Source organism: Bos indicus x Bos taurus, chromosome 16, assembly GCF_003369695.1.
Source record: "Bos indicus x Bos taurus breed Angus x Brahman F1 hybrid chromosome 16, Bos_hybrid_MaternalHap_v2.0, whole genome shotgun sequence".
NCBI lineage: Eukaryota > Metazoa > Chordata > Mammalia > Artiodactyla > Bovidae > Bos > Bos indicus x Bos taurus.
The window spans coordinates 355,585-377,777 of NC_040091.1; the positions used below are offsets into that span (position 1 = coordinate 355,585).

General features: G+C 39.3%; 1 protein-coding gene and 1 pseudogene across 1 annotated transcript; both read right to left on the reverse strand.

Annotated features, from left to right (window-relative positions):
- Positions 1 to 795: 795 nt before the first annotated feature.
- Positions 796 to 1,734, reverse strand: LOC113907028 (olfactory receptor 5W2-like). Its single transcript, XM_027565927.1, has one exon. The coding sequence runs from the start codon at positions 1,732 to 1,734 to the stop codon at positions 796 to 798; it is 939 nt and encodes a 312-aa protein (XP_027421728.1).
- Positions 1,735 to 21,253: 19,519 nt separating this feature from the next.
- Positions 21,254 to 22,193, reverse strand: LOC113907029 (annotated as a pseudogene).

Here is a 22,193-nt window from a genome sequence, read left to right on the forward strand (position 1 = left end):
AATGAAGAGAAACTGAGCAGATTTTTACATCAAATAATTCTTGTCCAAGATTCTCATTTTTGCAAAAGATAACAGTGCAGATGGATTTCACCTAAAGTGAACAGACTAGAATGAAATTAAGGAAATTATTATTTTTTTTTATAAATTTACAAAGGTTCAAGTTTTTAATTAGTTTTTCAGGCTAATTCATTCATCTATTCAATAAATATTTTTGAATTGCATCCTGAGGCTAAGCATTGTACATGTAGACAACAGTGAATTAGACAGGAAGGACCAAACTTTTATGGAATATTTAGTCTAGAGACAGAAATTTCTCATTCAGTCTTACTTACAAATTATTTGCTTCTAAATATTAGGATGGAGCTTTTTTAGGGTGAAACAAATACATGAAAAGGATATAAACAAACCTATTTTGACCCACTAACACTCCCATCTGACTCAGCAAGTTTATTAAGCCTGTTGTTAAAATAAATAAATAGGAGCCTTTAGGAAGGTAAGTCAAATTAACATGAGTCAGGGGTTGCTCTGTGCATGTCATCTCTCTGAGACTTCTCCAAGAAAAGAAAAAAGAGGTGTAAAAAAACCCTCTTTGCAAAACAGAAGAGTGATCCTACTACTACTCTTCCTTAGTTGGGAGAGTTTAGTGTAATGACTGTTCCCTAAACTGATTTAGGTCAAAGTGTAAGTAGTGGAAAATATTCAGAAACTGTACTAGTAAGACTATAAGAATCTATGTCAAAGTTTCTGCACTGCTTCTCTTAGAATCTTTAAATACTTTAGGATGAAAGTACTGTATCACCCAGAACATAATTTAGTGCTGATTGCTTTTTTTAGGGCACCTTTTACATCCTTATTCCTTAAGCTATAGATCAGTGGGTTTAACATGGGGATGACAACTGTGTAAAAGACAGAGGCCGTTTTGTCTGTGTCCATGGAGTAACTGGAGCTAGGTCTGAAATACATAAACAGGAGTGTGCCATGAAATATAGCCACAGCGGTTAAGTGGGAAGCACATGTAGAGAAAGCTTTGCATCTCCCCTCGGCTGAGTTCATCCTAAAGATGGTTGTTATGATGTAGCTGTAGGAGAGGAGGACAGTGATAATGCTGGTCCCCACAACACAGCCAATAAAAGTAAACATCACAATCTCATTGATGGATGTATCTGAGTAGGAGAGGGCTAATAAGGGTGGGATGTCACAGAAAAAGTGATTGATGATATTGGAATTGCAGAATGACAACTGAAATGTACAACAGGTATGGATTGCTGAATCAACCAAGCCTACGATGTAGGCAATAACCACAAGCTGGGTACAGATTCCCCTGGACATGGCAATTGTATAAAGAAGTGGATTGCAAATGGCCACATAACGGTCATAAGACATGACAGCCAACATGAGACATTCCACATCTGCAAAGGCTCCAAAAAAGTACATCTGGATGGCACATAGATCATATGGAATCCTTTTTTGCTCAGATAAGAAATCAGCCAGCATCTTGGGAGAGATAGTAGAAGAATAGCAAATGTCGCAGAAGGACAGATTGCTCAGGAAGTAATACATGGGTGTGTGCAGTCTGGGGTCCCTCTTGATCAGCAGGACCATCCCCACATTGGCAACCACAGTTATGACATAAACCAGCAGGAAGAGCACAAAGAGCCCCTGCTGCACATCTTGTCTACTGGAAAGTCCTAAGAATATGAAGTCAGCAAACACAGTGCAGTTCTCAGCAGTCATCCCTCACACATGAAAATTCCTAGTTATGAAAAAGGAAATGGAAGTGGAGGGTTAATATCATCTTACTGTCTTAATTGCTAAACTGCCATTTGTTTCTATATTTCAGTAATTAGAAGAAGAGATAAATAATGCTAAGATGCCTTGAAGTTAAATTGACCCTTTGGGAAATATTTCCAATTTGATATAACTGATAAAATGATAATAATAATGATACACTTGTAAACCACTGTAGTGTTTGCAGCACAAACTCATCTAAGCTAAATCAGGCTATTTCCACATAAATTTGTATAGCATTTATGACCATTTTTGCTACTTCAATCTAATATTAAGGAATTTATGTCCTCAGATTGAAGGCAAGATTCCTGACAAGATCTCTGCTTTGTTTTGTTTCAATGATGTACGGATGTTATCATATCCTGTAATAGAAAAATACAGTTAATGAGTTATATAGATAATGAACATATTGCTTTGCAATTTCTTCAAAGAAATGCAATGTGTGTGTGGAGTGTGGAGTGTGGAGCAGGAAGAGCTATGGCAAGTTTCTGGACATAACAAGAACTCTTTTTTCCCCATTAAACTCTCAGGTCTGTTCAACTTTAGTATATGAGAGATAGACAGTTTGCGAAGACCCAGTGGAGCAGAAAGGTGATAGCTTTTGGGTAAGAGGGTGGAAAGGTGCCTATGTATGAAATGTTAGAGGGGAGAGGCAGTCATATTCCAGGGCTGATATTCTCACCTCTGAGAGCTGCTGCTAGAATGTCTGGGACCCAGTTGTAGAGATGCTGATAGCACAGATGACAGAGAGGCAAGAAAGGCAGTGTGGTTTACTGTGTGGATCCTTCTGACCAAGTCTACTCTTCTTAATATGATATATTTAACACAATTTCAGTTATGTAAGACACATGATACAAATACTCATATGTTTACAGTCCCAGATTCTCAGAGACAATCATGCATGAACTGTGTTCCCACCCCAGTCTCTAAAAAATTTAATAGTTTCATTCTTTAATTTGATCCATATTTATCTTGAATATCTCTGAGGCCAGTCATCCTTGATTTGGGAGTCACTTGTCTTAGGGAGGCTAATTGAATTTTATGTCCCCCTGTTATACTCTGCCCTAACCAACTGTGTGATACACAATGTCATACCCGCCCTCATAAGAAAAGTGGAGTTGAACATAGGGCTTCCCAGGTGGCTCAGTGATATAGAATTTGCCTGCCAGTGCAGGAGATGCAAAAGATATGACTTTGCTCCCTGGATCAGGCAGATCCCCTGGAGGAGGAAATGGCAACTCGCTCCAGTATTCTTGCCTGGGAAATCTCATGGACAGAGGAGCCTGGCAGGCTACAGTCCATGGGATCACAAAAGAGTTGGACTATGTATATTTATCTGTGTATATCTGAAGAATTGATACTTTCCAGTTGTGGTGCTGGAGAAGGCTCTTGAGAGTCCTTTTGGACTGCAATGAGGTCAAACCAGTTAATCCTAAAGGAAATCAACCTTCAATATTTGCTGGAAGGGCTGAAGCTGAAGCTCCAATATTTTGGCCACCTGATGCAAAGAGCCAAGTCACTGGGGGGAAAACCCAACTCTTTGGAAAAGACCCTAATGCTGGGAAAGATTTAGGGAAAAAGAGAAAGGTGCAGCAGAGGATGAGATGGTTAAATAGCATCACCAACACAATTTGGTGCAAATGAATTTGAGCAAACTCAAGGAGAGAATGAAGGGCTGGGAAGCCTGGTGTGCTACAGTCCATCGGGTTGCAGAGTCAGACATGGCTTAGCAACTGATCAACAATAACAAATATATTGATTTGAAATAAAGATTGTAAAAAGTAAGTAAAATGAAGTTTTGTGTATATTTCATATCTTCCTTTGTTTATATAACATGCTTTCTTTCAAAAAAGGATTTAAAACCTAAGGAAATCTCAAATATATATCAGAGAAACAAGAAAGATATCAGTACCTGTCCCAGAATTCCTGACTTGTTTGTTGCATGCAGTTGTATCTGCCAGAGGATTCAGCATTGTCTCCTGCCTGACCTAGACTATATAACCATCTCTGTGTCTGGTCCCTGGGTGGTGAACCCTTGGTCTCTCAGGAATAATTAACAGACATCATGATGTAGTTCATCATCTGGCATTTCATACAAGTAACTTGATTGTGAATGGAATACAAATACAGTTAAATGATACGAATCAACAAGCATTCTTTATATCCAGTTCACAAATCCCTATACAGGCACTTTATTTTCATTTGATAAATTGCAAAACAAATGCATAACCATTCACCCTTAGATAATTACACAGACACATAACATCCCATTAAACGCATCCACAAAGTAAAGATTTTGTAAAAACAGCAAATATCTGAACATATATATATACTACCTATGGATAACTAGATTTTGTTTTCTACACCCACTTGGCTTTTAATTTTTAAATAAAAATGATGTTACAATGAATTATGTAATTAATTATACATATAACACCACTTAGTGTATATTCAACTATTAATACCATAAAACCTGTGACGTGAGAAAATTAAATATATATAATTTATCATCTTTCTGCATTTTCATATTGTGTGGATCACAGCAAACTGTGGAAAATTCTTAAAGATACGGGAATACCAGACCGCATTACCTGCCTCCAAGAAAACCTGTATGCATCTCAAGAAGCAACAGCTAGAACCAAACACGGAGCAACATGCTAGTTCAAAATTGGGAAAGGAGTTAACTTAAGGCTATATATTATCACTCTGCTTATTAAATTTATATACTCTGTGAAATGCTGGGCTGGATGAAGCACAAGCTGGAATCAAGATTTCTGGGAGAAATATAAACAACCTCAGATATGCAGATGACACCACTCTTATGGCAGAAAGTGAAGAGGAACTAAAAAGCCTTTTGATGAAGGTGAAAGAGCAAAGGGAAAAAGCTGGTTTACAACTCAACATTCAAAACACTAAGATCATGGCATACAGTCCCATAATTTCATGGCAAATACATGGGGTAACAATGGAAATAGTGACAGACTTTATTTTCTTTGGCTCCAAAATCACTGCAGATGGTGACTGCAGCCATGAAATTAAGAGATGCTTTCTCCTTGGGAGAAAATATATGACCAACCTAGGCAGAATATTAAAAAGCAGAGACAACACTTTGCTGACAAAGGTTAGTATAAACAAAGCTATGGTTTTTTCAATAGTTATGTATGGATGTGAGAGTTGGATCTTAAAGAAAGCTGAGCATCAAACAATTGATGCTTTTGAACTGTGGTGTCGGAGAAGACTATTGAGAGTCCTCTGGACAGCAAGGAAATCAACCAGTCCATCCTAAAGGAAATCAGTCCTAAATATTCATTGGAAGGACTAATGCTGAGGCTGAAGCTCCAATATTTTTGCCACCTGATGGGAAGAGATGATTCATTGGAAATGACCCTAACGCTGGGAAAGATTGAAGGCAGGAGGAGAAGGGGACAACAGAGGGTGAGATGGTTGGATGGTATCACTGATTCTATGGACATGAGTTTGAGCAAACCCCAAGAGATGGTGAAGGACAGGAAAACCTGGCATCCTGCAGTCCATGGGGTCACAAAGAGTTGGCATGACTTAGCAACTGCACAACAACAACATAGTTTATCAAAGTCAGATATTTCTTAAAATAAATTCTATGTGGGAACTTCCCTGGGGGTCCAGTGGTTAAGACCCTGCACTTCCACCGCAGAGGGGGAGGGTTCCACTTGGTGCCCTTGGTGTGGGTTAAGATCCCACATACCACATGGCAAGCAAATAAATAAATAAATAGAATTAAAATCATAAAAATAAATAAATAAATTCTATAAATGATGTTTAGGAGCAAAGAGTATTAAAATGACTTAAAACTTGCAATTTTTTATTTTTCACCTATACTCACTTTATATTATCTAATTTTCACTGCATGTTATTATAGATTTGACATATTATCACATATATCCTGACCTAATAGCCTTATAATATGAAACAGAAATTGAAGCCCAGAGGGAATAATATTCTGCAATTCTGTAGACATTGTTTCTTTACTTCCATAGAAATACCTCAAAAAATATATTCCTGAATACAGCACAATGAAACAAATTTGTCTTAAAATATAACACTAAGTAGTCTGTCAGATGTTATGGCTTGTTTATGTTAAAGTGACACTTGAAAACTCACAAAACAATGACATGTGGCTCCTAGGTTTCTGGGAGGACTGGTGGATCATACAAGTCCCATTTCTAAACCAAGGAGGGATCCAGCAGTGACCGAGAGCAGAGGGGCAACTAAGAAGCCCTGTCACACTGGGAGGGTGTCTGTTTTAGTTACATCACATGGACTCAAACAGAATCAATGTTGGGGTGAAGAGAAAGTGATGTGGGGGACCACTTCGTTGCAGTTTCAGGAAGGAATAGGAAGTAAAGAAAGTGGTGTCCTTTGACATTGTACAACCTGACAGTTTTGAGGAGGTGATCTCTGCATTATCCATCTCTTGTAGTATTTTATCACACGTGTGAATCATTGCTGTATACTTCTGAGCACAGGTTGCTACTTGTTCTTTAGACACCTCATGCATTGGAGAAGGAAATGGCAACCCACTCTAGTGTTCTTGCCTGTAGAATCCCAGGGACAGGGGAGCCTGGTGGGCTTCCGTCTATGGGGTCGCACAGAGTCGGACACGACTGAAGTGACTTACCAGCAGCAGCAAGTGATAAATATTCTTCCTAAATGTACTATAATCATGTATATTACCTCTACAACTTCAGTCTTAATGCAGTTAATTTAATTGTCACAGATGTGTAAAGGCAAAATGTAAGCAAACAAGAAAAGATGTGCAAGACATGTACCAGTTTATGCATTCCAGTAATTCAGTAAGTTTCATATTTCTTCTGAGCTCTAACTTGGAATACATACAAAACAAATTACTTTCAGTTATTTTTGTTTATGTCTTCATATTGTTTACTGTTATAGTATTTCCCCTGGATGTCTATAAAGCTAGAATATCCTTCAGACAAAATTCAATTAAATTAATAATTTTCATAAAAGAGATTTCTGTTACAATTATTAATGCTTTTCCTTAGTGTATTCTCTTCTTTATGTGATGACTTCAATATGAAAATACCAAATGTACTTCTGTGGCAGATATTGACAAGAAAAATCTCAAAAACCCTATGTAATTGTGAAAAGTATTTCAGCATGTATGTATAAGATGATGATATATTTGTGGTCATTAATAATTTATTTCCATTCTCTATTTCTCTGGTGTATATTTGGAGGGAGTGAAGTCAATCATCATCACCATAACCTGATTTCTTTCCAGACATATTTTTCTCAGATGCTTCTCTTTCTCTAAGAATACCATGTTTCCTCAGGCTACACTCTGTTTAGACAGAACCCCATCTTATCTTCACAAACCTGACTGCCCATCCAGGCCATGAGGACTAATTCTCCCTAAATCTGTAACATGGATAGCAGCATGCTACTAACAATTGAATAACATAAATTGCCAACCCTAAAGACTTCACCAGAAAATTACTAGAGCTAATCAATGAATATAATAAAGTTGCAGGATATAAAATCAACACATAGAAATCCCTTGCATTCCTATACACTAATAATGAGAAAATAGAAAGAGAAATTAAGGAAACAATTCCATTCACCATTGCAATGAAAAGAATAAAATATTTAGGAATATATCTACCTAAAGAAATTAAAGACCTATGTATAGAAAACTGTAAAACACTGGTGAAAAAAATCAAAGAGGACACTAATAGATGGAGAAATATACCATGTTCATGGATTGGAAGAATCAATATAGTAAAAATGAGTATACTACCCAAAACAATCTATAGATTCAATGCAATCCCTATCAAGCTACCAACGGTATTTTTCAGAGCTAGAACAAAAAATTTCACAATTTTTATGGAAAACAAAAAACCTCGAATAGCCAAAGCAATCTTGAGAAAGAAGAATGGAACTGGTGGAATCAACCTGCCTGACTTCAGGCTCTACTACAAAGCCACAGTCATCAAGACAGTATGGTACTCGCACAAAGACAGAAATATAGATCAATGGAACAAAATAGAAAGCCCAGAGATAAATCCATGCAACTATGGACACCTTCTCTTTGACAAAGGAGGCAAGAATATACAATGGAGAAAAGACAATCTCTGTAACAAGTGGTGCTGGGAAAACTGGTCAACCAAACTTTCTAACACCATACACAAAAGCAAACTCAAAATGGATTAAAGATCTAAACCTAAGACCAGAAACTATAAAACTCTTAGAGGAGAACATAAGCAAAACACTCTCCGACATAGATCACAACAGGATCCTCTATGACCCACCTCCCAGAATATTGGAAATAAAAGCAAAAATAAACAAATGGGACCTAATTAAACTTAAAACCTTCTGCACAACAAAGGAAACTATAAGCAAGGTGAAAAGACAGCCTTCAGGATGGGAGAAAATAATAGCAAATGAAGCAGCTGACAAACAACTAATCTCAAAAATATATAAGCAACTCCTGCAGCTCAATTCCAGAAAAATAAACGATCCAATCAAAAAATGGGCCAAAGAACTAAACAGACATTTCTCCAAAGAAGACATACAGAGGGCTAACAAACACATGAAAAGATGCTCAACATCACTCATTATCAGAGAAATGCAAATCAAAACCACTATGAGGCACCATCTCACACCAGTCAGAATGGCTGCAATCCAAAAGTCTACAAGCAATAAATGCTGGAGAGGGTGTGGGAAAAAGGGAACCCTCTTACACTGTTGGTGGGAATGCAAACTAGTACAGCCACTATGGAGAACAGTGTGGGGATTTCTTAAAAACTGGAAACAGAACTGCCTTATGACCCAGAAATCCCACTCCTGGGCATACACACCGAGGAAATCGGAGTTGAAAGAGACACGTGTACCCCAATGTTCATCACAGCACTGTTTATAATAGCCAGGACATGGAAGCAACCTAGATGTCCATCAGCAGATGAATGGATAAGAAAGCGGTGGTACATATACACAATGGAGTATTACTCAGCCATTAAAAAGAATACATTTGAATCAGTTCTAATGAGGTGGATGAAACTGGAGCCTATTACACAGAGTGAAGTAAGCCATAAGGTAAAACACCAATACAGTATACTAACCCATATATATATGGAATTTAGAAAGATAGTAACGATAACCCTATATGCGAGACAGCAAAAGAAACACAGATGTATAGAACAGTCTTTTGAACTCTGTGGGAGAGGGAAAGGGTGGGATGATTTGGGGGAATTGCATTGAAACATGTATAATATCATATAAGAAATGAATTGCCAGTCCAGGTTCGATACAGAATGCTTGGGGCTGGTGCACTGGGATGACCCAGAGGGATGGTATGGGGAGGGAGGTGGGAGGGGGGTTCAGGAGGGGGACCACGTGTACCCCAGTTGCAGATTCATGTTGATGTATGGCAGAACCAATACAATATTGTTAAGTAATTAGCCTCCAATAAACAGAAAAGTTAAGTAGCATGGCCAGGTCACACAGCTAATAAAAGGGTGAACCAGGATCTGAAACATAAGCTTTATGCGTTTTTCCATATTTTGAGATAATAAAAATCTAGCTTAAGAAAGAAGAAAAGTAGGAGATGGTAATTTTCATTGTTGAATTCATTAGATTACAATCATTAACCTTAAAAATATGTTACACTTAAAGATATAGCAATTATAAAATCTACATATACATAAATTTTATAACACAGATTAATAATAGGTAATATATGCACTTTCTTAGAAATGGTCAAGAACTGAATTTGTTCCTTATAAGGCTCCAATCTTGATTCAGACCTCTATTGTTTAATGCAAAAGCAACATAAGTCCCCAAAATAAATTTTCTGAGGGGAAAAAGAGTTGCCTTCCTATTCCTACTCCCGACTGAGGAAACTTAAACCCTCCTTACAGGACCCTCAGCAACATCTGTCAAGTTGGAAGATCTCAAACAGCCCAACCATGGACAGGGTGAGGCCTAATCAATTAGAAGGAAATCACTGCAGTGGTAAGTCATAAAGGCAACCATTCTTTTCTGGAAAAGGAATTCAGAGCTGGCTCACATAGAGCTGTCTATGATGCTGATCTCTTTTTGAGCCTGGCTACTCACATTGGTCTTGCTGGCATTTATAATTCTTCATCTCCATTACTTGGTTCATGTCTTGCTGCCTGATACCTTTCCAATGTTGCTGCAGATGACTTTCATCCCCGTAGCCTATTTAGGCAGGGCTTCACAGATTAGGAAACTGAAGCACAAGGAGGTTAAGTAACTTGCCAAGGCATATGGCTAGTCAGTAGTGAAGCTCAGATTCAAGCCCAGCCAGGCCAGCAGCAAAGATCATACCCTCAACCTCCACATAGAATCACTTCCATGAATAAAGGTCTACAAGGCTTAAACACTGCATAGAAGCAGGCAGAAAGAGCCATACTGTGTAACTGAGAGTTCTGGAGCAGATATGGTGGCTATTGATGAGAGCACAATACAATTACAAAAGTAATCCTCAAAATTCTCCAAGCCAGGCTTCAACAGTATGTGAACCGTGAACTTCCCGACATTCAAGCTGGATTTCGAAAAGGCAGAGGAACCAGAGATCAAATTGCCAACATCCTTTGGATCATCAAAAAAAGCAAGAGAGTTCCAGAAAAACATCTGCTTCATTGACTATGCCAAAACCTTTGATTGTGTGGACCACAACAAACTGTGGAAAATTCTGAAAAAGATGGGAATACCAGACCACCTGGCCTACCTCTTGAGAAATCTGTATGCAGGTCAAGAAGCAACAGTCAGAACTGGACATGGAACAACAAACTGGTTCCAAATAGGGAAAGGAGTATGTCAAGGCTTTGTATTGTCACCCTGCTTATTTAACTTATATGCAGAGTACATCATGAGAAACGCTCGGCTGGATGAAGCACAAGCTGGAATCAAGATTACTGGGAGAAATATCAATAACCTCAGATATGCAGATGACACCACCCTTGTGGCAGAAAGTGAAGAGGAACTAAAGAGCCTCTTGATGAAAGTGAAAGAAGAGAGTGAAAAAAATTGGCTTAAAACTCAACATTCAGAAAACTAAGATTATGGCATCTGGTCCCATCACTTCATGGCAAATAGATGGGGAAACAGTGGAAACAGTAACAGACTTTATTTTCTTGGGCTCCAAAATCACTGCAGATGGTGACTGCAGCTGTGAAATTAAAAGACGCTTGCTCCTTGGAAGAAAAGCTATGACCAACCTAGAGAGCATATTAAAAAGCAGAGACATTACTTTGCCAACCAAGGTTCGTCTAGTCAAAGCTATGGTTTTTCCAGTAGTCATGTATGGATGTGAGAGTTGGACTATAAAGAAAGCTGAGTGCCTTAGAATTGATGCTTTTGAACTGTGGTGTAGGAGAAGACTCTTGAGAATCCCTTGGACTGCAAGGGGATCCAACCAGTCCATCCTAAAGGAAATCAGTCCTGAATATTCATTGGAAGGACTGATGCTGAAAATGAAACTTCATTCTTTGGCCACCTGATGTGAAAAACTGACTCATTTGAAAAGACCCTGATGCTGGGAAAGATTGAGGGCAGGAGGAGAAGGGGATGACAGAGGATGAGATGGTTGGATGGCATCACTGACTCAACGGACCTGAGTTTGAGTAAACTTTGGGAGTTGGTGATGGACAGGGAGGCCTGACATGCTGCAGTGCATGGGGTTGCAAAGAGTTGGACACGACTGAGCAACTGAACTGATAAGAGCACACCATGAAAGGAGCAAATGGCCAGTTGGTCACATTTCTATAAAGAAAGAATCTCCTCTTGGAGACCAGTGTGCTTCAAAAGGAGTCCTTCTTCCTTTTCTTATGCTCTTCCCTGGGAGAACTACCAGCATTTCCTTTGATTATGCAACCTTCCTTTATTTTTATTTCCAAGAATCACCAACATCTAAATTTTAAATAGGATTGTCAAGTTTAGGTTAATTTTTAAGTATTAATGTTGCCAAGGATAGGAAGGCATGCTTGTTTTCCCATTTTGTCACCAACACTGTAATTACTATTACTATGAATACTACAATAATAAATAAACAGTAGAGGCATTTATGGGGGAGATAAAAACTTGATTCTGCATTCAAAGTACCTTGACAACATGACAGGTGTCTCTCTGAGCAAAATCAATCCACAGGAAAAGTGCAGCAAAGTCAGGGGAGGGCACAAACAAGAGGGAAGGAATCATGTTTCTAGGAGGAACACTACACTCCTGCAGGTCAGTCTCTGCATGTAGATCCTGACTGCAAATCAAACCATACCTGAGAAACAGAAGCCAAGGGTGAGCTATCCAAAATTTATAGCTATTATAAACATGCCAACAGTATTCAAATAGAGAAATTTCCTGTGAAAAACAAAATGCAAATCTATGCTCTCCTAAGCTCAAAGAAATAAAGACTATTTACTTTTGGACTCTGTGGGAGAGGGAGAGAGTGGGATGATTTGGGAGAATGGCATTGAAACATGTATAATATCATATGTGAAATGAGTCGCCAGTCCAGGTTCGATGCATGATGTTGGATGCTTGGGGCTGGTGCACTGGGACGACCCAGAGGGATGGCATGGGGAGGGACAAAATAAAAATGGCATGGGGACACACAAAATAAAATAAAATAAAATGCAAGACTTTGGAGACAAACAACTGAGATAAAAAATCTGTATCTAAACAAACTTCCTTGATGCCAATGATGTCCCTAAACATAATACTGTATAGGTAACTATCTATTTAAAATTTAAAAATAAAATTTAGATTTAGTAAATATTCATATAGTTTTCTATAAAGTATGTCAATTCACACTTCCACTATGACTTTTCAATGTGAATCATCTGGGTTTTCCACATCTAGTGTTAGCCGCTCAGACGTGCCCGACTCTTCAGTTCTATGGATTGTAGCCCACCAGGATCTTCTGTCCATGGAATTCTCCAGGCAAGGATACTGGAGTGGGATGCTATTCCCTTTTCCAGAGCATCTTCCTGACCCAGGGAATGAACCCAGGTCTGTTGCAGGCATATTCTTTACCATCTCAGTCACCAGGGAAGCCCTTCCACATCTTAAAGAACACTTATTGTTGTCTGTCTTTTCAATCCTTGTCCATTGTGTAGAATATCTGATTCCCTGATGACACAAAAGCTGGAAATAAACTTACATGAATATCCCTTTTAACGAAATGTCTCTTAAAGTCAAAATTCTGTAAAGGTCAGTTAATTGGGCTTGATTGATGGGATTGGGCCTCCTGTAACCCACTGGACTAGAGATGTAATTTTTTCCATCCATTGGTATATATGTGTGTATTCAGTGCAGTGCAGTTCAGTCGCTCAGTCCGACTCTTTGTGACCCCATGAACTGAAGCACGCCAGGCCTCCCTGTCCATCACCATCTCCCGGAGTTCACTCAAACTCACTTCCATTGAGTCGGTGATGCCATCCAGCCATCTCATCCTCTGTCATCTCCTTTTCCTCCTGCACCCAGTCCCTCCCATCATCAGAGTCTTTTCCAGTGAGTCAACTCTTCACATGAGGTGGCCAAAGTACTGGAGTTTCAGCTTTAGCACCATTACTTCCAATGAACACCCAGGACTGATCTCCTTTAGGATGGACTGGTTGGATCTCCTTGCAGTCCAAGGGACTCTCAAGAGTCTTCTCCAACACCACAGTTCAAAAGCATCAATTCTTTGGTGCTCAGCCTTCTTCACAGTCCAACTCTCACATCCATACATAACCACAGGAAAAACCATAGCCTTGACTAGATGAACCTTTGTTGGCAAAGTAATGTCTCTGCTTTTGAATATGCTATCTAGGTTGGTCATAACTTTCCTTCCAAGGAGTAAGTGGCTTAATTTCATGGCTGCAATCTCCATCTGCAGTGATTTTGGAGCCCAGAAAATAAAGTCTGTTACTGTTTCCACTGTTTCCCCATCTATTTGCCATGAAGTGATGGGACCAGATGCCATGATCTTCATTTTCGGAATGTTGAGCTTTAAGCCAACTTTTTCACTCTCCTCTTTCACTTTCATGAAGAGGAAAGTTCCTCTTCACTTTCTGCCATAAGGGTGGTGTCATCTGCATATCTGAGCTTATTGATATTTCTCCCGGCAATCTTGATTCCAGCTTGTGTTTCTTCCAGCCGAGCGTTTCTCATGATGTACTCTGAATATAGGTTAAATAAACAGGGTGACAATATACAGCCTTGACAAACTCCTTTTCCTATTTGGAGCCAGTCTGCTGTTCCATGTCCAGTTCTAACTGTTGCTTCTAACCTGCATACAGGTTTCTCAAAAGGCAGGTCGGGTGGTCTGGTATTCCCATCTCTTTCAGAATTTGCCACAGTTTATTGTGATCCACACAGTCAAAGGCTTTGGCATAGTCAATAAAGCAGAAATAGATGTTTTTCTGGAACTCTTTTGCTTTTTCGATGATCCAGTGGATGTTGGCAATTTGATATCTGGTTTCTCTGCCTTTTCTAAAACCAGCTTGAACATCTGGAAGTTCATGGTTCACGTATTGCTGAAGCCTGACTTGGAGAATTTTGAGCATTACTTTACTAGCGTATGAGATGAGTGCAATTGTGCGGTACTTTGAGCATTCTTTGTCATTGCCTTTCTTTAGGATTGGAATGAAAACTGACCTTTTCCAGTCCTGTGGCCACTGCTGAGTTTTCCAAATTTGCTGGCATACTGAGTGCAGCACCTTCACAGCATCATCTTTCAGGATTTGGAAGAGCTCAACTGGAATTCCATCACCTCCACTAGCTTTGTTCATAGTGATGCTTTCTAAGGCCCACTTGACTTCACATTCCAGGATGTCTGGCTCTAGGTGAGTCATCACACCATCGTGATTATCTTGGTCGTGAAGATCTTTTTTGTACAGTTCTTCTGTGTATTCTTGCCGCCTCTTCTTAATATCTTCTGCTTATGTTAGGTCCATACCGTTTCTCTCCTTTATTGAGCCCATCTTTGCATGAAATATTCCCTTGGTGTCTCTAATTTTCTTGAAGAGATCTCTAGTCTTTCCCATTCTGTTGTTTTCCACTATTTCCTTTGCATTGATCCCTGAGGAAGGCTTTCTTATCTCTTCTTGTGGTTCTTTGGAACTCTGCATTCAGATGCGTATACCTTTCCTTTTCTCCTTTGCTTTTCGCTTCTCTTCTTTTCACAGCTATTTGTAAGGCCTCCCCAGATAGCCATTTTGCTTTTTTGCATTTTCTTTCCAAGGGGATGGTCTTGAGCCCTGTCTCCTGTAAAATGTCATGAACCTTCTTCCATAGTTTATCAGGCACTCTATCTATCAGATCTAGCCCCTTAAATCTATTTTTCACTTCTACTGTATAATCATAAGGGATTTGATTTAGGTCATATCTGAATGGTATAGTGGTTTTCCCTACTTTCTTCAATTTAAGTCTGAATTTGGCAATAAGGAGTTCATGATCTGAGCCACAGTCAGCTCCTGGTCTTGTTTTTGCTGACTGTATAGAGCCTCTCCATCTTTGGCTGCAAAGAATATAATCAATCTGATTTCGGTGTTGACCATCTAGTGATGTCCATGTGTAGTCTTCTCTTGTGTTGTTGGAAGAGGGTGTTTGCTATGACCAGTGCGTTCTTTTGGCAAAACTCTATTAGTCTTTGCCCTGCTTCATTCCGTATTCCAAGGCCAAATTTGCCATATATGTGTGTGACACGTATATGGTTCTCTCTCTCTCTCTCTCTCTCTCTCTCTCTCTCTCTCTCTCTCTCTCTCTCTAGAGAGAGAATCCCATCCCTCTAAAATCATCCTAAATAGAAATTATTGATAAAGGCATATCGATATAGATACAGCACGTGGTAGCTGGAATGTTCAGTAGTGATTATTGCATTCATAACTCTCTTTTGACCAGTGGAAAATGAGGCCCATGGAGGTAGTGATTTGTTGAAGGTGACAGTTACTGTAAATTGAGTGTTCATACAGACACAATGCTGTTGAAACTGCTTCTCTAGTTCATAGCTTATTTCTAGAGAGGTTTTCAAGCTAAGTTAAATTTGCTGCCTCTGAAGAAAGAATCACATACTTATCAAATCAATAAGATCTGTTACAATTTTGATTCAACAAACTCTGCTAACTAACTTTCTACCAGTATGAGCTCATGGCTTCTATCATTCTGTATATGACCTAACCACCCTCCCTGGTTATGCTTATTTGTGGGGATACCAATTGCAGAGTAGAAAGAAAGAACTGTGAGAAAAGAATTGACCTAAGTTACAATCTCATTACACACGGCTACTGAAGGAGGCCATGCAATGGGAGTCAGAGATGGTAAATTAAGCCTAAAATTGTTGGGATGATACCTTAATGAGAGGCTGACAAATAATGAAGAGAGGAAATTGGACTGGACAATATAAAGAAAGTGTTAAACCTAAAGTTGAGGTTAAGTGGTCAGGGAGAGGGTTAACTAGCAAGAGAGAAGAAAGCCTTCAATAATGAAAATGTATGCTGTGTAATAAATTACATCAGAGTTGCATTTATTGCAGTGGAAACTATCTTTAACAGTAGTTTTTTCAGAGGAAGGGATAATTTAGAAGGTTGGAATCAACATAAACACACTACTAGGTATAAAGTAGATAATCCACAAGATCTTACTCTATAGTATAGGGAAGTCAATACTCTGCAATAACCTATATGGGATAATAATCTGAAAAAGAATAGATACATGGACTTGTATTACAAATCACTTTTCTGTACAACTGAAACTAAGACAAAATGTTAATCAACTCTAACCCAATATAAAATAGAAATTAAAAGTAAAATTTTGCCAATACAGATCACTGTGAAGGTAAGGTGTGGGCAATGCTGGCTTTCGGTGGGGAAGAATGGAATAGTAGCCTTATGATGAGAATCAAGTATCTTGTCCTAAATATGGAACAGGAAATGTCCTAAGTGTACGAGTTCATCACAAAAGATAGACATTGTTTCCTTTGCAGCTAAATGTGCCATTTCAACCATGGCCCTTGGGGCAGGACCAGAGAATTACATAAGAAAAGTACTCTGGGATTTATTAGCCAAATTACTTCTTGGCAAGGTGCAACCAGAGAATTGCATCATTAGGGTTGTTTCAGGCATTTGAACTGATTTGGGAATGGTGTGTCCAACATAGATCACTGTGAAGAGACCTCTGCTCAACTCGGACAATGAATGAATGCAGGGTCCTGAAAAACCAGTCCTAAGGGCAAAGAATTCCAAACATGATATGATGATGGGATGTGTGGTGAGATCTGAAACCCTGGATGACCTGCCTCTGAAGTGGATAAAGATGGATCCTGAAGACGCCACTCATGGCCTGGTGCTGTGAATTTTTGCCATCTCTTTTCAGGGCTCGTTCCTGAGGGAGTTATGAAGCTTTATATGATTGTGTAACCTTATGTAAAACAGATAGCGAGTTGAAGGCTGCTGTACAGCACAGGGAGTTCAATGTGGTACCCTGCGGTGACCTAGAGGGGTGCGGTGCCAGAGCGGAGGGTCGGGGCTGGGGGGATACATGCACACACATAGGTGATTTGTTTAATGCACAGCAGAACTAACACAACATTGTAAAACAACTGTACCCCAACTTAAAAAAAAAGTCCAGGTTGAATACTCACCTCTCTCACATCTTAATCATTATGTTAAAACAAAAATAAACAGAAGCAAATACAAAAAACCCTGGTTTCCTTATCATATGTAAAGGCATTAATACAGTGTCATTAGATAAAAAGTTAAAGGAACAAAGTAAAGTATATCTTTTTTTCCTTAAACATACAGTGGGTAGATGGTAAAGAATCCATCTGCAATGAAGGAGACTAGGGTTCAATCTCTGGTTAGAAAGATCTCCTGAAGAAGGAAATCCAGTATTCTTGTCTGGAGAATTACATGGACAGAAGAACCTCGTGGGCTATAGTCCATGGGCTCAGCAAAAGTCACACACTACTGAGTGACTAAGCACTTCAGCACCTTATATGTAAATCATGGCCAGAGAATCCAATTTTACATAACACAAATAAGCTTATTTTTAATAGGCATGGCTATATTTAATAGGTTTTTAACAAAGTACATTGAATGTGGAAGGGGTTTGGACAATAATTAAGAGGTACTGATATATAAAATATACTGAGAAAAAAATCCATTATTTGAAGTTATAAAAGAAAATAGGTGGGTCATGGAGAAAGCAAGGGAATTTCCAAAAAAAACATCTGCTTCTGCTTCACTGGCGGTGCTATAGTCTTTGTGTGGATTACAAAAATCTGTGGAAAAATCTTAGAAATGATGGTGTTTTGCCAAAAGTTTTTTGTTTTTTGTTTTATTGCCAAAAGTTTTCATTTCCTTCTCAGGTTCAAAGGATTTGTTAACAAAGTAACCCGCTCGTTATATACAAATACATAATGCAGATATTTAATAGACAATTATCTAGCTTACTTTCAAGATACTAACATTAATAGAGCAGAGGATACATCACCAAACTGGGTTTTGACCAACATCCAGACTTAAACAGCGCTGGGAGGTTCCATGTCACGGACATCTGGAGTCCCAACTGGGAAAAGGTCCCAGGAAGTACCTCCACTCTGCTCTGTGGGTGAGACTTCAAAGACTGTCCTGATTTTGACTTATAATCCCAGGACAGACTCAAATGGATACATTCATCAATCTGGGACCAAATTGCAAGCCTGGTTTCAAGATAATGCTGTTGGCTTTGCCATGGAAAATTGGAACATGGCAAAGCCTGGGGCTTGGTTGGCCAGGACCCCTCCAGGGGCTTGGTTGGCCAGGCCCCCTCCAGGGGCTCAACTATCTCAGGATTCCTCCCCCATCTTATCTATGGGGCTGCAAGTCTTGCACTCACAGCGGTCACTGCCAGTCAGGGCAGTGCCCAGGTAGGTTAGAAGCAAGGTCACAGGCCTGCTCTGCTTTGTCTCTGAAGCCTAAACAAGACTATTTATTTACTTTCTTTAACAGATGGGAGTACCAGTATTCATGTACTGTCTCCTGAGAAAATTGCATATGAGTCAAGAAGCAACAGTTAGAACTGGACATAGAACAAATGACTGGTTCAAAATTGGGAAAGGGGTATGACAAGGCTGTATATTGTCATCCTGTTTATTTAACTTATATGCAGAATACACCATAAGAAATGCTGGGCTGGATAAATCACAAGCTGGAATCAAATTTGCCAGGAGAAATATCAACAACCTTAGATGTGCAGATGATACCACTTTGATGGCAGAAAGTGAAGAGGAACTAAAGAGCTTCTTGATGAAGGTGAAAGAGGAGGGTGAAAAAGCTGGCTTACAACTCAACATTCAAAACACTAAGATCATGGTTCACTCACTAAGTCGTGTCTAACTCTTTGCAGCCCCATAGACTGCAGCACACCAGGCTTCCCTGTCTTTCATCATCTCCCAGAGTTTTCTCAAACTCATGTCTATTGAGTCAGAAATGCCATCCAGCCATCTCATTCTCTGTTGTACCCTTTTCCTCCTGCCATCAGTCATTCCCAAATTCAAGGTCTTTCCCAAACATTTGGCTCTTTGGATCAGGTAACCAACATATTGGAGCTTCAGCTTTAGCATCAATCTTTCCAATGAATATTCAGGGTTGACTTCTTTTAATATTGACTGGTTTGATCTCCTTGCTGTTAAAGGAACTCTCAAGAGTCTTCTCCAATACCACAGTTCGAAAACATCAATTCTTTGGACTCAGTCTTCTTTATGGTACAATTCTTACCTCCGTACATGACGACTGGAAAAGCCATATTTTGATGACTACTACTAAAATTCTGTTTAGAATAAAAGTTCCAGTACATGCCACAGATACACAGGGAGCCAATATCAATCATTGCAAATATAAACAATTCTAAACATTACCTTGTGTTTGTTTCTTATCTTCCTGTATACCAATACTTAAAATGAAAACTTTCTCTTTCATTTAAAAGATAGCAATTGGCCTTTTTCTTTTTTTTTTTTTTTTAAATATTAACTGAGGTAATGGCTCACTGGTAAAGAATCAGCCTAATAATGCAAATGATGCAGGTTTAACCCCTTGGTAGGGAAGATCCCCTGGAGAAGGAAATGGTAACCCACGCCAGTATTCTTGCCTGGGAAATCCCATGGACAGAGGAGCCTGGTGGGCTACAATAGAGTCAGACACAACTTTGTGACTAAAAACAATGACAGCAAAAGGCAAATGCTAGGAACACCTCAAGAGGTGGAGTTGTCTTTTCCAGTGACCTTTAAAGAAGACCCAGATTCTTCATCCCCCAACTTCTAATCATGAGTTTCTGTACATCTGTGAATAGCACCATATCTGGTCTCTGCAATATTGGCAAGATAGAACATCCACAGGATGATAACCAGTCTCTGAAGTGTAATAGCAATCTAGTACACATGATTCTATGATTACTTAGTGATATTATTGGGGCAGAAGTATAAGGAATAGACTATTCATGAAATTCTGTCAATCCCTGTGATCCCTGTGTATGTTATTCAACTGAGTCTGGAGGTACAAAACAGAGACATATTTCTTTTACACTGAGTACACATGTGTGCTAAGTCACTTCAGTTGTGCCTGACTCTTAATGACCCCATGAACTAAAGCCCACCAGGCTTGACTGTCGATGGGATTCTCCAGGCAAGAATACTAGAGTGGGTTGCCATGCCCTCCTCCAGGGAATCTTCCCCATTAAGGGATCAAGCCCACATCTCATTTCCCCTGCATTGGCAGGTAGGTTCTTTACCATGTGGAAGGCACAGTAAATATACTAGAATAAAGTGAAATAAAGGGAGGGGTTCTTTCTAGTGTATTTGGTAAATTTACAAGGACTCCTTTGCTTAATAATACAAGGGGTCCTCATTCATTTATTCAGTAAGTGTTTTTGAATGGCATTCTGAAGCTCAGAAATATAAATATCAAAATAGATAATGGGTGAACAAGAAAGGAAAGGAACTTGCATCTATCGAGGTTTTAATTACAACACATGGTTTTATGTTTATTCTTATTTATTTATGAGTTTATTTTGTATATGAAAGTATTTATTCACTGCCTCTACAATTTTACATGCTATTTGACTCACTAATATTCTCTTATTGCTGAGCACCTTTATTAAACCTATTGTTTAAAAAATGTACTGGAATCATAGGATGGTAAGTTGAATTGACATAGGTGGAGGGATAGCTTGGTGAATGCTATCTCACAGGAGGCTTACCCAAGGAAAGAGGTTTAAAAAAGATCCTCTCTGCAAAACAGCATATTGCTCCCCTTTCTTAATCTGGAGACAAATTAAGATCACCAATGACTACTTTCAACACTCAATTTATGCACAAAGGTAACTAATGGGTAATATCCAGAAGACTGTAATGATGAGACTACAAGAATCTATCAGCACCTGAACTTCAGCTCCCAGAATCTTTACATATGTAGTTTTGGTTGAAAACACTGTATCACTCAGAACACAATTTAGTACTGATTAATTTTTTAATGGCAACTTTTACATCCTTATTCCTTAAGCTGTAGATGAGTGGGTTTAACATGGGGATGACAACTGTGTAGAAGGCAGAGGTTATTTTGTCTGTGTCCATGGAGTAACTTGAGCTGGGTCTGAAATGCATGAACAGGAGCGTGCCATGAAATATAGCCACAGCAGTTAAATGGGAGGCACATGTAGAGAAAGCTTTGCGTCTCCCCTCGGCTGAATTCATCCTAAGGATGGTTGCTATGATGTAGCTGTAGGAGAGGAGGACAGTGATAATGCTGGTCCCCACAACACAATTACTGGATATGAACAGCATTATCTCATTGATGGATGTATCTGAGGAGGAGAGGGCTAGCAAGGCCGGGAAGTCACAGAAAAAGTGATTGATGACATTAGAACTGCAAAATGATAGTCGAAATGTACAACAGTTGTGGATTGCTGAATCTACCAAACCTTCCACGTAGACAACAGATATTAGCTGGGTACAGAGTCTTCTGGACATGGAAACTCTATAAAGAAGTGGATTTCAAGTGGCTACGTAATGGTCATAAGCCATGACAGCCAACAATGAGACTTTCTACATCTGCAAAGGTCCCCCAGAAATACATCTGCATAGCACACAAGTCAAATGGAATCCTTTTATGCTCAGATAGGAAATCAGCCAGCATCTTGGGAGAGACAGCAGAGGAGTAGCAGACATCACAGGAGGAAAGATTGCTCAGGAAATGATACATGGGTGTGTGCAGTCTTGGGTCCACCTTGATCAGCAGGGTCATCCCGACACTGGCAACCACAGTTACCCCATAAACCAGCATGAAGAGCACGAAGAGCCCCTGCTGCACGTGCTTTCTGTCTGAAAGTCCTAGGAATGTGAAGTTAGCAGCCACACTGCAGTTCTCAGCAGTCAT

Bases quoted from the DNA above. Each gene is read 5' to 3' on its own strand.
- LOC113907028 (XM_027565927.1), bottom strand. From the start codon at position 1,734: ATGACTGCTGAGAACTGCACTGTGTTTGCTGACTTCATATTCTTAGGA.